This window comes from Callorhinchus milii, unplaced genomic scaffold, assembly GCF_018977255.1.
Source record: "Callorhinchus milii isolate IMCB2004 unplaced genomic scaffold, IMCB_Cmil_1.0 Scaffold5, whole genome shotgun sequence".
In the NCBI taxonomy this organism is placed as follows: Eukaryota; Metazoa; Chordata; class Chondrichthyes; order Chimaeriformes; family Callorhinchidae; genus Callorhinchus; species Callorhinchus milii.
The window spans coordinates 33,648,837-33,670,416 of NW_024704746.1; the positions used below are offsets into that span (position 1 = coordinate 33,648,837).

The 21,580-nt window shown below is 40.9% G+C and overlaps 1 protein-coding gene across 1 annotated transcript; it reads right to left on the bottom strand.

Annotated features, from left to right (window-relative positions):
• Positions 1–1,264: 1,264 nt before the first annotated feature.
• Positions 1,265–15,833, bottom strand: nt5dc3 (5'-nucleotidase domain containing 3). The gene is made up of 14 exons (XM_007895304.2): positions 15,497–15,833; positions 13,556–13,740; positions 10,127–10,201; positions 8,930–8,985; positions 7,839–7,929; positions 7,182–7,319; positions 6,541–6,601; positions 5,548–5,650; positions 4,439–4,540; positions 4,229–4,310; positions 3,673–3,759; positions 2,994–3,134; positions 2,502–2,566; positions 1,265–1,917 (listed from the first exon to the last, which is right to left on the bottom strand). The coding sequence occupies exons 1-14, from the start codon at positions 15,831–15,833 to the stop codon at positions 1,662–1,664; spliced, it is 1,779 nt and encodes a 592-aa protein (XP_007893495.2). The 3' UTR covers positions 1,265–1,661.
• Positions 15,834–21,580: the final 5,747 nt, after the last annotated feature.

The window sequence follows — 21,580 nt, forward strand, 5'->3', positions numbered from 1 at the left end:
TAAGCTGATTGATTATGTTTGGTGTGGTACTTTCAATTAAATTCAAAATGGAGGAAGGGAAGGAGCTGTGAAAAGCTCAAAATGTTGCCAAGCACTTTACAATTGCATGAACTAGTGATATTAAGCAATTGACACTACGCTGAATTTAAAGATAACATATGATTCAAGACTTAAGGGTTGCTTTCCATCAACCAGATTACAGAATAGCCACATCATGCATGACTCGACAAGCTATTGAAAGCACAGAGAGTTTAGACAAAATTATCTTATGCATTTTTACATCATTTTGCTATGCAAACTTAATGAGTGCCATATTTAACAAAACACAAAAAGAAAACGTTGGAATTGATTGTATTCAACAGGTCTAGCCAATAAATGTTACACCAATCTTGCATATCATCAGTAAACACATCATTGTTGGCTAATAAACTAGCACATGGTAAAGATCATGTCTAGGATATGGGCTTAAAGGTAGTTTTCTGATATTACCTTTTCTTACATGGCTTTTTTTTAAATTATAAAATTTCTTCATTGAGATTTAAAAATGAAGAAACATTGAAACATTTCAACATTGTCTAGCACAGTATACATTCTGAGTCAAACAATGCATGTCACACAAGTGATCAAATATTCAGGTGAATTTTGTGCACAGCCTGCATTTAAATATAACACTCAAAGTATATACTTTTTATACATAAAAAACCCTTTCACCTGAAGAACAATCATCCTCTGTTTAATACCTAGAATATTCCTCGTGGACATCTCCATAAATGCTTACATTCTGAGTACTTCTCTGTACTCTGATAATTGGGAGATGCACTGTGCGTCAGGGGAAAGCAGGATTTTGTCACATCCTATTCATTAAGCGCTCTGGGTTGCTACCTCGTGTGAGGGATGCTATATAAATGCAAGTTACTGTTGTTGATAAAAATCATCCTACTTTTTCTATCCTGAAAAGAACCATCATTCAGCTCAGAACTGAACTTCTGTAACTCAATCCAACAAAGGGGAGGATTCTGAAGGATATGCCCCTATTATATTTATGATTGTCAGTCAGGCTTTCAGCCTCTTTGCCTCCACCCTCGAGAACTCCATCCAACATTCCCTTCACCTTACTCTCACCCTTGCCTCCTTAAAGGCACGCCTCAAGACCCCCCTCTTCAACTGTGCCTTCATCCACCCTCCTACCCTCTCTGGCCACCACCCTGCTCCCAACTCCCCCCACCTCTCAGTCCTAATCCCTGACTGTTCAGTGCCTTGGGACGTCCTCCTGACGTGAAAGTCGCTTTACAAACGTAATTTTGTATTGCATTGTGCGATAGGACACTCAAATAGACAACACATGAATCCAGTCAGAATCCATATAAATACTTTCATACATTTAGAGGACAAGTAAGCACAGGAGGAAAAATATAACAAATCATGTCAACATTTTCTCCTTCAGTTCAATAATAAATGAAACATTACTCAGTAACAGACTGTCATTTCCCCACTTAGAGACTCACTTCAATTGAGTCCAGCCTGAGAGATGCTTAACTTAGTTTTCGTTCTACGGCACACCGAAATTTAAATACTGTATAACCAAATAGCAGATTTGCAAACAATAATGAAAACGTAAAACCCAACATTCATGCAAACCAGAAGGTAAATTACAGTAAAGGTCATTTATTTTGAGCCACCTCTTCTCTGAAAGGGATTTTGTCAGTAGAGAGTTGATCTGACCCCAGAAGGGCTTCATGTTGCAATGGGGTTCTCCGGGGGTAGAATGTGTAATGCAGGTCATAGTTCAATAGAGAGTTTAAGGAGGCCATGTAAATATCTGCAAACCGGGAGAGACGGCGCGAAAAATAGGTGGGATTGTGATGAGTTCTGAAAATGCTTCCAAACTGGGGGTTGAAGATGGTTTTCGTCATTTCCCTGAAACATCCAAAATAAGAGCTCAGAATGGCAAATAATACCCAGTAAAACTAAAAGACATCTTAAGAGGCAATTAAATAAATAATAGATATTTTATTGAAATTTACAATTAATCTAAATTTATTATTTTACAATTAATTAATTACAATTAATTTCACAATTGATCTAAAAGAACATTGCTATTCAGTGCAAAGTGTGCTAACATGAACATTAAGAACCGATCAGTCTCAGTTGCAATGTCCCCAATAGCCAAATATCTTGCCATTCATTCATTCATTCATTCATTCATTCAGGTTACACATCTACAATGGCCATTTGGACAAGATACAAGAGGCCTGCCCCTATAAAACCATTCTCTGCATACATTCTCAGCAGTCAACACTTTTTGGTGGTCTATTGAAATTACCTCAAGTGATAAATTACTTCACAATTGCATATCTAGATTAGGATTTGTGTTTTGTCTTACATGCCGATTCACCAATACTTTTGCATCACGTTTAAAGTACAAGATGCCATACAGATCATACAACAAATGAAAAAAAATGAAGATTTAAAACAAGCATAGAGTGGCATCACATACTCACCTCAACTCACGTCTTTCCTTGTTCCATTCTTGGAGCACCATCTGAGACTCAGGATCAGCATAAACCTAAAGCGAAAAACCCTTGTTCATCAAATGGCGAATGCTATTTGTACAGTTTATGAATCAACAAATTAATCATCTGTTTAAACACTAGTCATCCTGCTGGTCACTCTCCATTTGATTTTTACTAGACTTGATGACCCCGATGGTTATTTTTTAATACAGGAAGCTGGCTAGCAGTGACGAGAGGAGTTGACTGTTTGGCTCTAATGGTTAGCAGAGCACAGCAGATCAACACTACAGTAATTCTCCCCACAGATAAGCAAAATGTGTTAGGGTGAAAGAACATGGATTGTACACCTAAAAATTCTCAAAGAGGAAGCGCTATTCTTGTCTCTGCATGGGACAGTTCTATTTATCTCTAGTGCTTTCACTGCAAACAATTTTATCACTTGGTTTTATCATATTAATGCTAGAAAGGACAGACACTCACCTGCATACGTTCAAGCAACCCAGTAAGACCCTGAAGCCATAAGAGAACTCTGCTATACTCCTTAGTGTTCATGATCTTAATCTCGTATTGCAGCTCTGGAATAATTGCTCCCGTCCTCCAACCATGCTTCAAGGTAAGATCCTTCATGTGGAAAGGGAACTCAGGTCATTTGCAGCACATTAAGAAAGTGGTGGTAGAATTTCATTCAACTTGCAAAAAGGTTTAGATGCATACATTACATGAGTGAATAAAGTTATTTCATTTTAATCAAGGACCCATTTTAGTTAATAATCATCAATTTTAATGAACTTGGAGCCCAGAAGCAAATAATATTACAGAACAGGAGACCACTTGACCCATTGTGCTTCGGATGTCTCTACAAAAGAGTTTACATGAAAACTCCAATTTGGGAAAATACTTGTTCATTTAATGATCTTCTTAAATTACACATTTAGTTTTCATGTGTACAATTAGTTGATGCATAGAAGACAAATACAGATGTATAATGCCCAAATCATGATTCCATAGTGTTCTCTCAAATACATTAATGTACCCCATTTCCACACACCACCAAGATAAAATAAGAAGCATCTCAATATATTAACAAAAGCTTCAAAATGAACATTTATGTAGATACAAGGTTACTTTAGTAAGTAATCTTTGGTAAGTTTATACTTACAGCTAGATCACTGTAAATGTGATCCCCAAAATAAAGCACTTTTGATCCAATCCAGCCAGTAAGTTTTAGAAACTCGTATAAGTTGCCCTGGAATGGAAATAAGTATTAAAATACAAAAGATTTAACGCCAAAGCTCCCCCCACAAAAATAAAGGCACAATTAGTATTTCAAAAGGTCAACATACCATATAACAGGAGAGCACCAGCATGGAACTTCCCAAAGTAATTAACAAGTTGAGACCCTAACTAGGGAGTGGGAGATGGAGGTGCATGGGTCTTATTACAATTTACATTAATAGCACCTTTCCCATTAGGAGGATGTCCCAAAGCACTTAAGAAATGCAACATAACTTTTTTTAAAAAATCAGGAAACGGCCAGAATCTGGATTTTTTCTAAAAAAAATTAAACTGCAGCTGTGAGAGAATTAACATAGTTGGGCACAAGCATTTAACTTTATAAACTGTTGTTTTATTTTAAGCTAAAAATGTGTTTTATTCTCTTAAGTATTTGAGACATTCAACACAGAGATAAAATGATTAAGAAAAATAAAATGTACCTGTTTGTAGATTTGTCCATTCTCCAATTTGCTTACTTTGTCCCAGAGCAAAGTACTACTTTGATTTACTCTCCTGAATGGTCTGCAGAAAAATGAAGGGAGGGATTATCATTATAAATGTTGGAACTTTACTGAAGGACATTTTCTCCCACTCACTTAGTTTGGAAATCTTACATATGAACTTGGTCGTCTTAAAAAAAGTACACTTACTTCTTTTTGTCATTGAAAAATGTTGGTTTGTCAGCCTGCACAATGACAATATCGAAGAGATCACGCCAGTCTTTACCAACAATGTACTGCATTCCTTTGTCACTAAAACATCAGGAAACACGAGCATTTAAAAAATATTGCATGCCAAAGTTGAATTGTACAGTTGTTTAAACTCCTAACTTTTAGAACCAATGCTGAAGGATAAAACAATCATATTGTTCCGAATTAGTTCCTTGGCACAACACGCCTTCACCAATAAATTCAGAACTACAGTATTCTGGAACAGGGATAATGTAGTTCTAGTTACCAATGTTTCAGAAAGCATTGATTAGACATCTGACTCAGAAGACTGATAAAAATGAGAAACTCGTAATATGTAAATTTTACACGATTGTTAAGATTAATAACAATTAAACCTACTGCAGGCTTATTGAATAATATCTGGGCTGGAATGTTTCACTTAGACAATGCGATTTCACGTTACTGAAAATATCTGAAATTTCTGTCAGTGTCATATGCAGAGACGCACAGATGGTGGGAATGGAAGGTTAATAAAGAATACTAGAAGTAATTGGAAAATAAATGAAGGAGGACAAACAAGGTGTCAAACTGGTCAGCTAGAGTTACTACAAATATACAGTCAATTCACTTTACAGTATATTCTGTGAAGCGCTTTGAGACATCTAGAAGACGTGATAAGGTGCTATATCAAATGCAAGGATTATTGTCATTATTACTGCCATCAATCACTATCCAGTTTATATTTTCACAGCATCACTGGAGCAAATGAACTATTCCATAAATTTGGTTCCAATTTTTTCAATAGATTACAGTCAACAACAATTAGCACTCATATAGGGAGAACATCTCAAAGCAATTTAGAAAGGCTTAGTTGGAGCTCAGGCAGGGAGGGAGACAGCTGATGGCGTAAAGAGATGGGACTTTAAGTGGGTTTTGAAAGCAGAGAGGGAAGGGACTGAGACAGAGTGTTTTCAGCTAAAAATGAGTATTTTCTCTTCAGAGCTTTCGTTCCCAGAGTTTGCATAAACTAGACTTTAAACATTCCTTTGACTTGGAATATATGAAAATAAATCAGGAAAGCTACTTACACAAAGCTAAACGGGCTGTTCGTTATGAGGAAGAGCTTCTTGCCATTGTTGATCAACTTTGTTAACACACGGCATGTTTTTTCTCCATGAGATATGTACTTTTCTGATTTAAAATAAAAANTATCAAAATTAGTACATTTCATTTTGCATTGTACACCACCATACGTGGAATCCTGTAGGTCAGTGGTTAGAGCACTCGCCTCGCAAGCGAGAGACCTGGGTTCGATTTCCGGCAGGGCAAAACCTTGGGCAAGTTTCCTTACTCCATATGCCTGATAATAATCCCTCAAGAAAAAAAATAATAAATTGGTCACTTCAATCTACAACTATTTGTGGGACACTGCTGTGTGCAATTGGCTGCTGCGTTTCGCCCACAAATATACAGTCAATTAACTTTCCAGTATATTCTGTGAAGGCCTTTGGGACGTCTAGAAGACGTGAAAAACTCTACATCAAATGCAAGTATTACTATTATACTTGTACAACTGAGAACAGAGACTTTCAAATAACCATGTAGGTGTGCATTTAAACTCTTGGGGAAAGAAAACAGAGGAAAACAGTATAACTGCAGCACGTAAATAGCACTGGGGTCACACTGATAGGAAATGCAGTACTTCTCCAGTGATGATTCAACTAGCACGAAATAAATGATCAACTTTTGGGTCATCAGGTCACTGCTGATGCCACTTTACGGAGGGTGAGCCGTTAACATCACATCAGTCGTGACCCTTCGATGCAAAGTCAGCTATTTTTTCGCATAATGCAGCTTGTAAGCTATTGGACTCAGATGTATGTGTTATATTAGCCCCCCACCCCACCTATAATAGTAAGCTAGATGTGAATCAGACGGTACTATTATATTAGATTCTGGTGCCTAGTTAAAATGGAAATAGCTTCTGAAACTGTTTCATGTACTTTGTCATGTTGATGTGAAACTGAAATAGTCCTGAAAAACTCTCATCGATAGATCCAGTTTGTTACTCAAGTACATACCGATATCTCTTTCTACTGCAGTATACAGTATTCCTTTCACATGAACATCTCTGATTACTTCCTAATATAAAAAGAAAAAAAATCATATCTAATACAGTAGCCAAAGATTAATGTTGCTAAATGTAAACATTTTTCTCCCCAAATAAAATACTGCTTCAGAAATGTATGAAGAGTGAACTAAACTTTCTTTGTTAAAGCAGCAACTTAAGATTAGACCAGCTACAACAGTCAGACAATCTGGCCGCAGACAGCTATACTGCGTCTAAACCATCCTTCTCCTCTCCACACAGTGCAAGAGATTAATCAAATGGTTGCTATTCCTGATAAGATTATCACAAGGCACATGTCTACAGTTAGCCACATATGGATTCACCCAATACAGTTTGCTGTAGCATGCCTAATGCAATCGGCAGCTATTTGAAGGCTTGTGGTAGAGATGGGTGTCTCAACAGCCTCAAAAAATACAGAACAATCTTATTAACTGTCCACACATATAGAGAACTCCCCATCCCCACCACTAGACACTTGAAAGAGATACTGGGAAGATACATTCATTTACCAAGCCAAAGATTAACAGCTTTGTTAAAGAATACACAAGGACATCAAATTCAGATGTTGTTCCCATTGCTTGAATATCTTACATTTACGTCTCTGTAAAGATAGACTGGTTCAAAATCAATGTTATGCTTCATAAAATAATCATTGACACAGGAAAGTAGAGTCAGTTCTGGCAACGAAAAGATGTCCATGAATTGTTTCAGGGTGTTCCCATGTGAACTCTGTGAAAAAAAATGCAAAATATTTTTGAAATCAAACAAAAAAAATGAAATATCACACTGAATAGAATAGTTCTGCCCATCAATGAATGGACATCACAGCAATTGTTCAATTCACTATACAGTTGGTGTTAGCCAACTTACAGATACAAGACACAGAAACGTGTTCTGAAGATAATCCATTTATTCCAGACAAAAGCTCTGTGCATCTTGTGCAAATAAACATGATGTTCAAATTATTGTCTTTGTCATCTTTAGGGAATAAATTTGGGAAGTTCTGTGAGGTGTTCTGATGACATAATAAAGCACTATACCAAATACAAGAATTATTAATGTACTAATACAAGATGTGACCCCGATTTCACTTCCTTCACAATGCAGCATTTCCTTGATGATGGGACTTGCTTGGCAGGTAATAAAATCAGGAAGCACAATCTAATTCACATTTTAAACAAATCTGCATTACAATGAGTCATATTATAACAATATTGTTCATTTAAATAAAAATTTAAACATTTTTACCTTCCCATAAAAGTCACTCATCTGTTCCAAGGGAACATGGGTGCCTTCATACATTTCTAATATTTCTTCATCTGAAACAGGGCTCAGTCCTCTGAGATGGAACAAATAAATCATTAGTGCAGGGACACTAATCCATCGTAGATTATTAATATTTACTCATTTTAAAAAAGCATTTTAATAATAGGCTTGAGAGGGGAACCATCATTAGCATTCATTCCAATAATGTCTGTATGTACATAACAGATAAATAAGTACTTTTAAGTCAAACCAGGAACAAATTTGCTCTTTATCGCCACTTACAGATACAAGACACGGAAACGTGTTCTGAAGATAATCCATTTATTCCAGACAAAAGCTCTGTGCATCTTGTGCAAATAAACATGATGTTCAAATTATTGTCTTTGTCATCTTTAGGGAATAAAACTTCCCACATGCGCTGTACCTATCAATTGTTCACAAAGCACTGGTTGTGTGATATGCCAAGACTTAAACTCCTCTTTGAAAACAAAGCATAATTTCAGAACACTATAACCAAGATCAATGTTTACATCGGAGTTTTCAGGGGAACAAAATACGAACTCAAAGCTCCTGAGAAACATTGTGATAGATTCACAACAGGGAAATAAAAGACATGAAAATGTTGTAACAAAGGCAAAGTCAAACAAATGTGTTTTGGAATTCAATGAGAGAAAGAGTGCGCAAGGCAAAGCAGTTTGGGATCAGAATTAAGGTAGTAAGTAATAACCAGTGTTGGAAGAGTTACAATGTAGAGCGGCAACAGATTGCATAAGTAGGGTGAAGAGAATGCGGAGGGATTTCAAGACCCACACAATGATCTTGAAATCGATCCTCTGAGGTACAAGTCAATGAAGCACAGCAAAAATGAGGGTCATGGATTTGTGCAGCCTTATGCAGGAGAATACTCAGGTTGCAGAATTCTGAACAAAATTGCAAATAGATGCTAATTATGGATCAAGCATCAACTCAAAATCTTGCTCAACATTCAGGTTAAGTTTAGAAATAGCATCACTGCCCTATTCTAATCCATTGTGTATTACTATGCAATGTATATGCATCAAGACTTCACATACCTGTATATAGTCCCTAACTGAATGTAGTGAAAGGCATCAATTTTCATCAGTATTCCCTAGAGTGAAACAGAGAGAAAAAAAAACAGTGAACGACAGAGATTGTTACTTTAGTACTGAATAGGCTTTGGATTGTTTTTAAATACTAAGTGTTCAGTCAAATGCTTGTCAATGGAACAGATTGAACTTGTGATCCACAGCAATATAAGATTACAATAGGAAGGGTAGCTCCTCGCTACTCCCATAATACAAACCCATCTAATAATACAAAATTGATATTAGCCTCTAGGGCGATTCATGAAAACATGAGGGAAAAGAGAATAGATGCGCATTGGGAGGGATTAGGAGTTGGTGGAGACTCATGTGAAGCATAAACACCAGCACAGACTATTTGGACCAAATGGCTTGTTTCCATGCTGTACATTCTATGTAATTCCATGTAAAGCAGACCAGGTATGGGTGTTCTGATAATATTCCTCCCTCACTATTGTATATTACTTAAAACTCCAGAAACTACCCACATTAACACCACCAACATGAGGCAATGGACCCAGTTTAGAATCTGTGACTTGCCCTCGAAAGTTTACTACACTGACAAGGGTGAACCGGCACTCCCAGACACTACCCTATGTGAAGGGCACTGTGTAAATACAAGTTGTTGTTGTTGCACACATTTCTGCTTCAATACCCTGCCACAAGTATTGACACTCCAGACTGTATTAAAATACCCTCTTTGTTTAGAATATTCCATGCTGGAACAGCATTCAGTGAAATACTCCATTTCTTTTATTTTTGTCATACAAAGCACGATAGAAATTGTATCAAATGTTAGGAATCAAGGAGAAACTAAGGAACCTGTACCAGTTATTCAAATAGTTACAGCAGATAAGCAAATCTTGTAGCAAATCATATTGTACAAAGACAAACTGAAAATAATCTACGGTTGGATGACGTTGTATCTTTGGTATTTAGAAATGGGATACCTTCCAGAAATAGCTGATCCTGTTGTGCCTGTTTAAGGACTGTAACCATACATTTTATTCTGTAGTTAAGCATCACTATAGCATTACACCTCCAAAGAAATGTATTGAAAAGCAATTCACAGGTCCATACTCAAGACACCAAATTCATGCAGAAGCCATGTTTTATCTTACGGCAACTAAGAAGACTGAGGCGTGTTTACAGGAAAAAAGCACAAACCTTTTGCACATCATAATGAAGTCCACGTATTGCAAAGTTGGCGTTGTACTCATAGCTTCGGAGACCTTCTGGATACTAAAGCAAAACGAAAATACATTCCATTAAAATACTGTACTTCAAGTCCTTTACAGAAATGCTTCGCCAATGATACCTTGACCTAGATGAGCTGAATTTTCAAACAACTGTTTTATACATACTACAGGCCACCAGCAAGTAATTGCATTCCAAGTAATTTAACCTTAAAACGTGCTAATATACTGAAATTGTGCTGCCTCCAATCTCCCTTTTGATTTCAAAGGCTTATCCTATTCTCAAGTCCACGCCACAACTCTCACAGTGAGAGTGTGGAGCAAACAGTCACTTTCCCAGTCGATTGCTATTTGGGTGCTAAAGTAGGCTGCGGACTCACCCTTCAGCTTCTTTTGTAAAGTCTCAGCTACAGAATTTTTTTTTTTTTAATGTCTATTGTTGTTGTTCTTGGCACAGCGTTCCAAAAGCCATCCCAATCCTGTCCTAAGGGGAATATCTAATAACGATATTACCGTGCATTTCACCCTTCGCCTGCCTTTTGATAATTATACCAAAGAAAAAAGCTTCACATCACAGTATCTGGTTACAAAGTTAATAGACTTCATAACCAACAACAACTTTACATTTATATTGTGCCTTTCACATCAGAAGGCTGTTCCAAAGCACTGAAATTCCCTGACTAGATAATGTGCATCACTTATGCATCATAACTTAAAAGGATGGAAACAAAAAGCATAGACCACCTTTATTCCTACAGTTCTTTGAGCAGTTAGAACAAGGTGATTTTTTTGGGGGGAACCATATTGATTCAAGTTAATTATTCAGTTTACAATATTCCATAAATTACAGACAGTAATGTTTGGCCTCAACGCTTCTCAATTTAGTTCAATAGCTTTCAGCAGGGCAGTGTGAGAAAGCAATTGGTATAATCTTCAGAGATGTCCTGACTTGGTTATTTTTTTTTATTCATTTAGATGAGGAGTCCTAATGCTGGGAAATTGATTAATGATCTATTTTGGTAATCAATTTCAACATTGAGTACTCCCTGGTCAGGGACTGCTCATTTCTGCCCTAAAACCACACAACTTTAAATGAGCATTAAATAAGATTGCCAAAATTTGTATACTATCCAGAGAAACTGAATTGAGAATGACAATGTATTTTCCATGGAGTCACATATGAGCAGGCTTTACTCACCGAGCTTACCTAAGTTATGAACATAGGAACGAGAGAAAACAAAATTGTAGTAGTCAGATGGAAAATTAAATGAAACCTGCAGATAAGCACCTTCCTTCCCAGTTAAAATTATAGAAACTTACAGCACAGAGGAGGTCATTCAGCCCATTGAGTCTGCACCAGCTCTCAGAGTAAGCTGTACTCAACTCCAATGCACTGCCCTACCCTATCTCATACCCCTTCAAGGTTTATTTGTTTGCGAGAATATGTTTGTTATGTATTAATTTGTTCAATGGATCCCACTAATTATTGAACACAATTGCTTGAAAAATAACAATGTTCCAAAAGCTCAACTCAATAGATTCCATTTGGAATAAATACCATACTTAGGAATACACGTAAAGGAAAAATAGCTTACAAGGAAAAGTGTAGTTTCAAAAGTAGTTTTAGAATAGTTACACAGCATGAAATGTAAGAATAAGTAAGAAGCACAGAAAGCATATATTATTTAATGGAAACTTTGAAATTTCATTCAGAGCTGAGGAGGGACATTTACTTATTAAGTTAATAAGTAAACATCACTCCTCAGTATATACATTTTAATAATTTGCTATGAGATTGGGTTACAATGTTTATCTCGTAACTCATTATTAGGGCAGCACTGATTTTTCCACTAAATGCTAAAAGCTCCAAATGGGGAGTTCAAATTGTGATGTTAATTTAACTTCATTAACAGCACTGGAGGACGAAGTCTGCCTATAGAAAACAAGGCACTACAACAACAACAAAATTACATTTGTATAGCGCCTTTCATGTCGGGAGGATATTCCAAGGCACTGGACAATTAGAGTTTCGGATGCGAACTGCAGGTCGGGATTGGGGAGGGGGGGGAAGCAGAGTGATCGAAAGCATGGTCAAAGAGGGTCTTGAAGGAGGCAAGGGAGGGGGCGCAGCGGAGGAACTGTGGGATGCAGTTCCAGAGGGTGGGGCAGAGTGGCAGAAGGCCCGCCCGCCAATGGTGGGGCAGGCGAGGCGGGGGACGTGACGCAGGCTGGAACTCGCTGAGCAGAGGGAGCAGATGGTAGGGGGTTAGGAGGTCGCAGAGGTAGGGGGGAGAAAGATCATGGAGGGCTTTGAAGGTGAGGACCAGGATCTTGAACTGTATTCTCGGTGTGATGTGAAGCCAATGGAGTCGGGCGAGGATGGGGGTGATCGGGTCATGAAGCTTGGTATGGGAGAGGACACGTGCTGCAGAGTTCTGGATGATCTGCAGCCTGTGGAGGGAGGAGTTGGGGAGGCCGATAAGCAAGGAGCTTGATGTAATGAATGTGTGTATGAGGGTTTCGGCGGCCTGTGGTGTGAGACAGTGGCGGAGCCCCGCAGTGTTGCGGAGGAAGGCAGAGTGGTCATGGCACAGGTGTGGGGTAGAAAGGATAGTTGAGGGTCAAACAAGACACCAAGGTTCCGGACTGGAGCCCATTAGGAGAGCCTCAGTCTTGTTGACATTCAAACTGAAGAAAGTTAGCTCTCATCCAGGACTTGACAACTAGTTCAAAAGTAGTTTTGAAATTCTAACCAAACTCTCGTCCATTAAAATAAATTGCTTCAAATAAATAAGCACATTCCTAAGCACTCTGAAAGTCATGCTTCTGCAACCATATCATTTGTCCTTGGGACACTTTCTTGAAAGAACAGTAACCGAGCTATATGACTTTCTAAAGAATTGAGGAACAACAATACCTGGACTTATTTTTTCTAACAACAATCCCACAATTACAAATGAAAGATCCAGGATTTCATCTGGAGGGGCAAGCCAGCTAAAGTTAGATCTGATTTCTGAGAATGTAGTCAACAGAGGAGAAACATTGAAATGTTTAACCAGTAAATTTAAGCAATGTTAGTAGGCAGTTGCACAAAACAAATCTGACAAATGATTCAGAGAGTAAACTATGAAAGCTCTATGTAATAGAGTTTTGTTTTGAAGCTATTTTAAGAGTAAGGGTCATGTAGTATCTAGAAATAGAAAGGTGGTAAGGAAGGAAACTGGTTCCAATCACATAACCTTTATTAACGATGCAAACACTTTGTCCACAAGGCCTTATCATTAGTATAAACTACTAAATCCAAGGCCCTTATAATAACTTCATATCACCATCTCTCAAGACTGATTTTGTAAAGATCATAGTTATATCAAAAGGCAATGCTCAGAAACTGTGTACTCACTTTGTGTTGTTGAATGAGCATTTCTCGTGCAGTGTTGAAGATCAGACTGTGCAAATGGATAGAGTAAAAAGCGAGTGTGTAGTCATAGTCAAAGCCATAAATTTCGATGTCTGATAGGCACACTTCATTATTGGCAAATATTGCATCTGGATTGAGCATATTGTGTGTATCTGAAAGGATCAGATCTGTAAAATGAAGGCATGAACCTATTAATGCTAAGCAGAATTCTTATTTCAGAATTATATTTGCAATTATTAAAATATTCTAACCTATACATATCAATTTGGATTAAGGACTCTAAAAATCAACAATTTTCTTTAATATTTTAAACAATTGCTTCATTCAGTTCAGTCTCTCACATTATGCTCACTTTAGAACAACGAGAGTACAGTATGGACAGGTTACCTTCAGATATTATAGAGATGCATTCAAGAGGAAGCTATACCTTCACCTGAAGGAGAGGGGAATAGGAAGTAAAGGTATGGGAGGGAGTAAGGAAAGGAAGCCTCGTGTGGAGTATAAACACCTGCACAGATTGGCTGGGCCAAGTGATCTGTTTCCGTGATGTACATTCTTTGCAAACATCAAGGCTTGTTTGCCAGTGTAAAACACAGCCTGCAAAAAATTAAACTTTTAACAGGTCAGTTATACTACACAATTTGTACTGATTCATTGTAACTTTTTGTGTTTAACAAACACAAATGCTATAGTATTACTGCAAATTAGAGAACACCCCCCCCACCACTGCCCGTGAAGATCACATCATGAATATATTCTCACATCTCTTCGATTTGCAATAACTCTTCCCAACTCTCCTCTCCACAAGATGCAGATTATTCAGAACTCTGCAGCTCATGTCCTCTCCCACACCGGGCTCCGTTACCCTATCACCCCCAACCTTGTCTGGCTCCACATCACTCAGAGGACACAGTTCAAGATCCTGGTCCTCACCTTTAAAGCTCTCCCCGGGTCTTCCCTACCTCTGCGACCTCCTAAAACCTTACCAACCTGTCCACTCCCTCTGCTTGATATAGTACCTTTCATGTCAGGACATCGCAAAGCACTCCGTTAGGTCTTATTGTAGAGTCACTGTGTATTTTGTAGTTGAATGCGGAAACAAATTTGCGAATTACCAAGATATCGTGGAGTCCTGTAGCTCAGTGGTTAGAGCACTCGCTTTGCAAGCGAGAGACCTGAGTTCAATTCCAGGCACAGGGCGAAACCTTGGGCAAGTTTCCTTACTCCACACAGAGCCTAATAATAATCCCTCCAAAACCAAAAAACAATAATAAATTGTTCATTTTCAATCCACGACTGTTTGTGGGTCATTGCTGTGCGCAATCGCCCACAAATATACAGTCAATTCACTCAACAGTGTGTTCTGTCAAGAGCTTTGGGACGTCCTCCCGACGTGAAAAGCGCTATATCAAAATGCAAGGATTATTATTATTATTATTATTATTATCATCATCATCGTTGGCCAGTGTACCCGGAGAAGGTCCCTTCTCTTTTTCTTGACTAGTGCGATGGGGTCTTTTAACATCCACCTGAGCAGTCAGATGGGGCCTCGGGTGAACGTCTCACCCGAAGGGGCGCAGAGGTGGCTCTGGCGTTCACTGCTCTTTAGAAGGTCAAATACATTTTTTTAAAAAATCACCTGCGCCTCTAAGATAGACAACGACGGTGTGTTACAGGGCGTCAGGGACTGACCGACCCCCCAAAAAAAATAAACGCCCTCCCGAACCGTGACAACGCCTGGTTTCGACGGTCGATGTGATTGTGTGACTGTAACGTTCAACAGAAGCCACCGGGACACCGGGACTCGCCGTCACTCAGCCCCAGTGCGGAGCGGCTCGGGTTACAGCGACACCGAGTGCGCGGGGCCGGCGGGGGAGGGGAGGGAGGGGGAGAGGGGGGGGAGAGGCCCGTCCGCCCGCCCACCTTGACAGACTTTCTTGGTCTCTCTGTACGACTCCCACAGGAAGCTCTTCATGTCCCCGGGGCCGCCGTGGCCGTGGCTGCGGCTGTCGCTGCTGTAGGCGGTCCCCGGCTGCTGTCTCCCCGCCCCAGGCCCGGGGCCGCCTCCCAGCGCAGCCCCGGCTGACAGCTGCCGCCGGCAGCCCGAATGAAACCGTGACCAGACCCTCGAGCCCTGGCCTTGGCGGCGGCGGCCGCCCAGCCCGCAGAGCAGCCCGTCGGCGCCGGCTATCAGGAGCTTCCTCGCCGGGTTCCACGGCAAACTGCCCGCGCCGCTCAGCGCCAGCGCCCAGGGAGTCATGTCCGGAGGCTCGGGCGGTCTGCCTCGCTTTGCCGCTGCTGGGAGGGGGGAGGAAGGGCAGCCGCTGTTCTGTGCCCTCCCCCCCGCCCTGTCGTCACTTCCCCCGCCTGTCGTCACTTCCCCCCACCTGTCGTCACTTCCCCCGGCCTGGCCTCAGACTCGGGACTGCGCAGACTCCGAGCTGCCGGAGCGGAGGGACTGAGCTGACACGTCAGAGGCCGTAGGAGGAGATCACAGAGGGAGATGGACACCCAGAGCCACGCAGGAAATTCTCAGTCAATCCACTGAGGGCTCAGGGGAGTCAGTGGAGCCTGGCAGGGATGGGGGGCTCACAGAGCCTGGTTAGGAGAAGAAATACAGGCTGTGGTGCTCTGGATGATCTGGAACTTATGAGGTGTTGTGTTGTTAGGACTCGCCAGGACTTGAGTTGGAGAAGTCCTGCAGGCGACAGAGAGGCCTTCGGATGAGACCTTAAACCGCGATCCCAAGCTGCCCGTTCAGGCCAATGTTAAAGATCCCACGACGCTATTCGGAAAGAGCAGGGAGTTTCTCCCAGTGTCCCGGCTGCCAACCATCCCCCGCCAAATAAAACAAAATGTTCACTCAGTCCGTGGCTGTTTGCGGGACACTGTGTGTGCAAGTGGCTGCTTTGCCTGTAAAATACATAGTCGATCCACTTCACGGAATAACCTTGTGAAGCGCTTCGAGACATCTCAATAACAATGATCATAATCCTCATATTTGATATAGCGCCTTATCACGTCTTCGAGATGTCTCAAAGCACTTCACAGAATATACTGTAAATTGAATTGACTGATACGTGAATTAGTGATGAGAGACTATATCAAATGCAAGGATTATTATTATTAGAGGGTTTTCCATGTGTAGTGAAGTATTGACAGAATTGCCTAATGTTACAGTGATTGAAAAAAGCAGAAAGGCTTAAGGAGAGTTGAAGATCGAATACTGAGATTGGAAACTGAATCATGAGCTGCAGTACGTAGCCAGGGAGATTGATACAATGGGAGTCAGAGTTGAAGAGGCCCTGGTGGGAGCCAGGGAGGACAAGTTCAGTTTTGTGGATATTCAATTGCAAGGAGGTAAAGTGATTAGATAAGTTCTGACAAGACCGCACACCCTCAGCACCGCAATGGAGCTTCAGTATTCTAGACTATAAGAGTTCAAAATTCCAACATGGAGTCCTGTAGCTCAGTGGTTAGAGCAACTCGCCTTGCAAGTGAGACACCTGGGTTCAATTCCAGGCAGAGCAAACCATGGACAAGTTTCCTTACTCCACACACCTAATAATAATCCCTCCAAAAAACAAAAGTAATAATAAATTGGTTATTTTCAATCTACGACTGTTTGTGGGACACTGCTGTGCGCAATTGTCTGCCACATTTCGCCCACAAATATACAGTCATTTCACTTTTCAGCATATTCTGTGAAGCGCTTTGAGATGTCTAGAAGACGTGAAAAGCGCTATATCAATTATTATCATTATTAACATGGAACCTCAGCTCACAAGTTTGTGACTCAAAGGCAAGAATGCTATCAATTGAACTAGACTGACCTCCCAAACGACAGCAAAAACAGTTTTGTTTTCTGAAATTTCAGTCTTCAAAGCAAAATACAATTCCAATTTCCGTTTTGTGGATTCTACATTTCAATCCCAGTGATATCACCACAAAAATAAATGGATCAACAGTGAGAAGAAAATGGTTAATAATAGATATGAATAAATATGAAAAAAGCACCAAAAAGGAATTCAAAATTTAAAACTACAATGTCAAGTAACCTGAACATATTGTACTATCAGGGGATAATTTGCAGTAAGTTGTTATAGTAATTAACAATACATTTCTAGTTTCCTGGGGGCAAAATTCAAGTGCATGCCACTAAAACTACTGCACCTTGGTTTCACAATGGTTAAGATAGTAGTACGCCTAGTCAGAGAATCCATCATTTGCTTCAATCTGATGCTGTGTTGGGAAGAAAGGGCAAATGTGTCCAGCATTTCAAAAATCTTCTGTGTTATTTCTGATTCCACAAATACTTTGCAATGATTTTCAGCAAAGGTTTCTTGAAAAGAAAATTCAAGAGACTGTTCATTATCTGAAAGAGAGAAAGTTTCTGAACATAGATCATTTTGAACATTAATATGGATTTTAATAAGAATGCTTTTTCAAACTTTGCATGTCTGGCTGAATTGTAGGAAAACCCTCTGCATTCTCTGAACAATATACACCCATATTTCTGACCTAAAATACATATGAAGAAAGGTGCATAGCAATTAGTCAGGAGGTGCGAACTTGTGCTGCATGATCTACAACATAACAACAACAAAATTACATTTGTAAAACGCCTTTCACGTGGGGAGGACGTCTCAAGACGCTGAAGAGTCTGGGATCAGGACCCATAAGACCATAAGATGTAGGAGCAGGAGTCGGCCATTCGGGCCCTCGAGCCTGCCCCGCCATTTAATAAGATCATGGCTGATTTTCTAACCTAGTTCCATTTACCCGCCCTATCCCCATATCCCTTAATTCTTCTATCCTTCAGAAATCTATCAACCTCAGTCTTGAATATGTTCAAGGACTGAGCATCCACAGCCTTCTGGGATAGAGAATTCCACAAATTCACTACCCTCTGAGTGAAGAAATGTTTCCTCAACTCAGTTCGAAAAGGCTGATCCTTAATCTTGAGAATATGGGCCCTAGTTTTAGATTCTCTAACCAGGGAAAACAGTTTCACAGCACCTATCCTGTCAAGACCCTTAAGAATCTTATAGGTTTCTATAAGATCACCTCTAATTCTTCTATATTCTACGGGAATATAGGCCTAGTTTACTCAACCTATTCTCATAGGTCAACCCCCTCATCCCAGGAACCAACCCAGTGAATCTACTCTGCACCCCCTCTAAGGCGAGTATGTCCTTTCTTAAATAAGGAGACCAAAACTGCACACAATATTCTAGTTACGGTCTCACCAAGGCCTTATACAACTGCAGCAAGACATCCCTACTCTTGTACTCTAACCCTTTTGCAACAAACGCCAACATGGCATTAGCCTTCCTAGTTGCTTGCTGTACCTGCATACTAACTTTTTGTGACGTGTACAAGGACATCCAAATCCCTCTGAACATTAACACTACCTAGTCTCTGCCCCTCTAGAAAATAATCCGCTTTTCTATTTTTACTACGTAGGTGAATAACTTCACACTTCCCCACGTTATACTCCATCTGCCACCTTCTTGCCCACTCACCTAGCCTGTCTATTTCCCTTCGCATTCTTCATGTGTCATCCTCACAGCTTACTCTCCCACCTATCTTCATATCATCCGCGAATTTAGATATATTAAGTTCTATTCCCTCATCTAAATCACTGATATAGACTGTAAATAATTGAGGCCCAAACACTGATCCTTGTGGCACTCCACTAGTCACATCCTGCCAATCTGAGAAGGACCCATTTATCCAATGCCGGATTACGTTTAACTGTAGCTGTAACCCTTCCTCCCCTCAATAATTTAAAGCTCTGCCTATCTTCCTATTTAATCGTTTTGCCAGGACATTGGTCCCAGCCTGGTTAAGGTGTAGCCCTTCTCGATGGAACAGCTCCTTTTCCCCCCAATACTAGTGCCAGTGGCCCATAAAAAGAAAACCCTGCATCCCGCATCACTCTTTCAGTCATGCGTTTAACTCTTTAATTTGTTTGTCCCTGTACCAATTTGAACATGACTCAGGTAATAATCTGGAGATGATCACCTTGGAATTTCTTCCTTTTAATTTAATTCCCAGTTAATTGAACTCACTCCTCAGGGTGTCACTACTAGTCCTACCTATATTGTTGGTTCCTATGTGGATCACCACAATTGGATCATCCCCTTCCTGCTTCAAATTCTTCTCCAGCCCTGAAGCCGTCCTTAACCCTGGCGCCAGGAAGGCAACAGAGCCTTCATGACTCCTGGTTGCGGCTGCAAAGAGTGTCTGTCCACCTGACTGTCTCGTCCCCGATCACAACTATATTCCGTTTTGCTCCCCCCACTTGTGTGGCCTCCTGTATAGAGGTGCTGGGGTCAGGTTGCCCATCCTCCTCCTTACAGACTTCCTTGTCCACACAGGTTGCAAGTACCCCGTACCTGTTGGACAAGGTTAAGTCCTGAGGCTTCTCCACCACACTCTATACATTTATTGAGCCTCAGGAGAGTGATTGTCTCCTGGATGAAACTAACCAGGAAGCATTCACCTTCCCTAATGCTGCGCAATGTCTGCACCTCGGATTCCAGCTCAACTACTCTTAAGCTGGAGCTTTCTCAGTTGCAGACACTTGCTGCAGATGTAGCCACCCGGGCTCAGACTGCCCTTCATCAACTCCCACATACTGGAGTCATCGCACAACACCGGCCATGCCATTCTCTTCTCTCGCTCTCACTCCGGATTATGGTTTTTATTTAAGTTTTTTTAAAGTTTTTTATTCTGGTTCTGTCTTTTGAGTGTGACGTCACGTTGGTGTCATTTTTCTGCAGATGCTCCGCCCTCCGGATCAGCAACTGCTTACCTCGGCGAGGCTTTATACACTCCACCAAGCCTCGGCTCCTCCCCGCGTTGTCCTGGCACCGCCCTCCGAATCAAGCATGGTGGGGGCAGGGTTGAGAGGAGGGAGGGCAGAGAGGTAGGGAAGGGCAGCTGAAGGCACAGTAGAAAAATAGGGTCTTGAATTGTGCCTTGAAGGAGGAAAGGGAGGCGAAGGGATTGTGGGATGGCGTTCCAAAGAGTGGGGGCAGAGAGGCTGAAAGCCCGGCTGCCGATGGTAGGACGAGTTGGGCAGGAGACATGGCCCAGGCCAGAGCCTGCTGAACAAAGGGAGCGGATAGGTTAATAGGGGGTTAGCAGGTCAGAGATGTAGGAGGAGGCAAGGCCATTGAGAGCCTTGAAAGTGAGGACGAGGATTTTGAATTCTATTCTCAGGGATGGGGAGCCAGTGGAGCTGGTCGAGGGTGGGGTTGATGGGGTCACGGAGCCTGGCGCAGGAGTGGACACGAGCTTCAGAGTTCTGGATTATTGTTATATATCTGCAGTTTGTGGAGGGAAGAGTTGGGTAGGCCGACAAGGAGGGAGTTTCCATAGTTGAGCCTTAAGGTGACAAATGCGTGTATGAGGTTTTGGCGGCCCGAGGGGTGAGGCAGTGGCGGAGTCGGGCAATGTTGCAGAGGTGGGGGAAGGCAGGGTGGGTCATGGCACAGATATGGGGAGAAAGGACAGTTGAGAGTCGAACAAGACGCCCAGATTCCTGACCTGCTTGGTGAGGTGGAATTACTTTTAAAGTAATTCCTTGATATTACAGACTTCATTTAGAATGGGAAAAACATTATTCGCCAAATAATCTTTTTCCTCTTGATGATCCTCAGGTGTTGAACAGATATATGGCTTAATGGCTGATTTGTGGAAGAGATTAAAGAAGCGCTGACATTTTCCGCTTTCTGGTACCTCGGGATTGATTTCCCAGCATTATGGGATGGATTCTGAAAGTTTATTCACCGAGAGCGTTGTTGAAAATATTAAAATGGTTTGTCAAGTCTTTGGACAAAAGGATAGGGGCCAGTTTGACTTGCTTTCGGGTGTTGTAGAAAGGTGATTCGTATCGGTCATCTTTTAAATTAGTTTGAGCCCCTCACGCTTGCTTTACAGCAAGAGAGAGTAACAATCCTCGGATTTGATGTAGCAGCCTTAAATATACAGTCAATT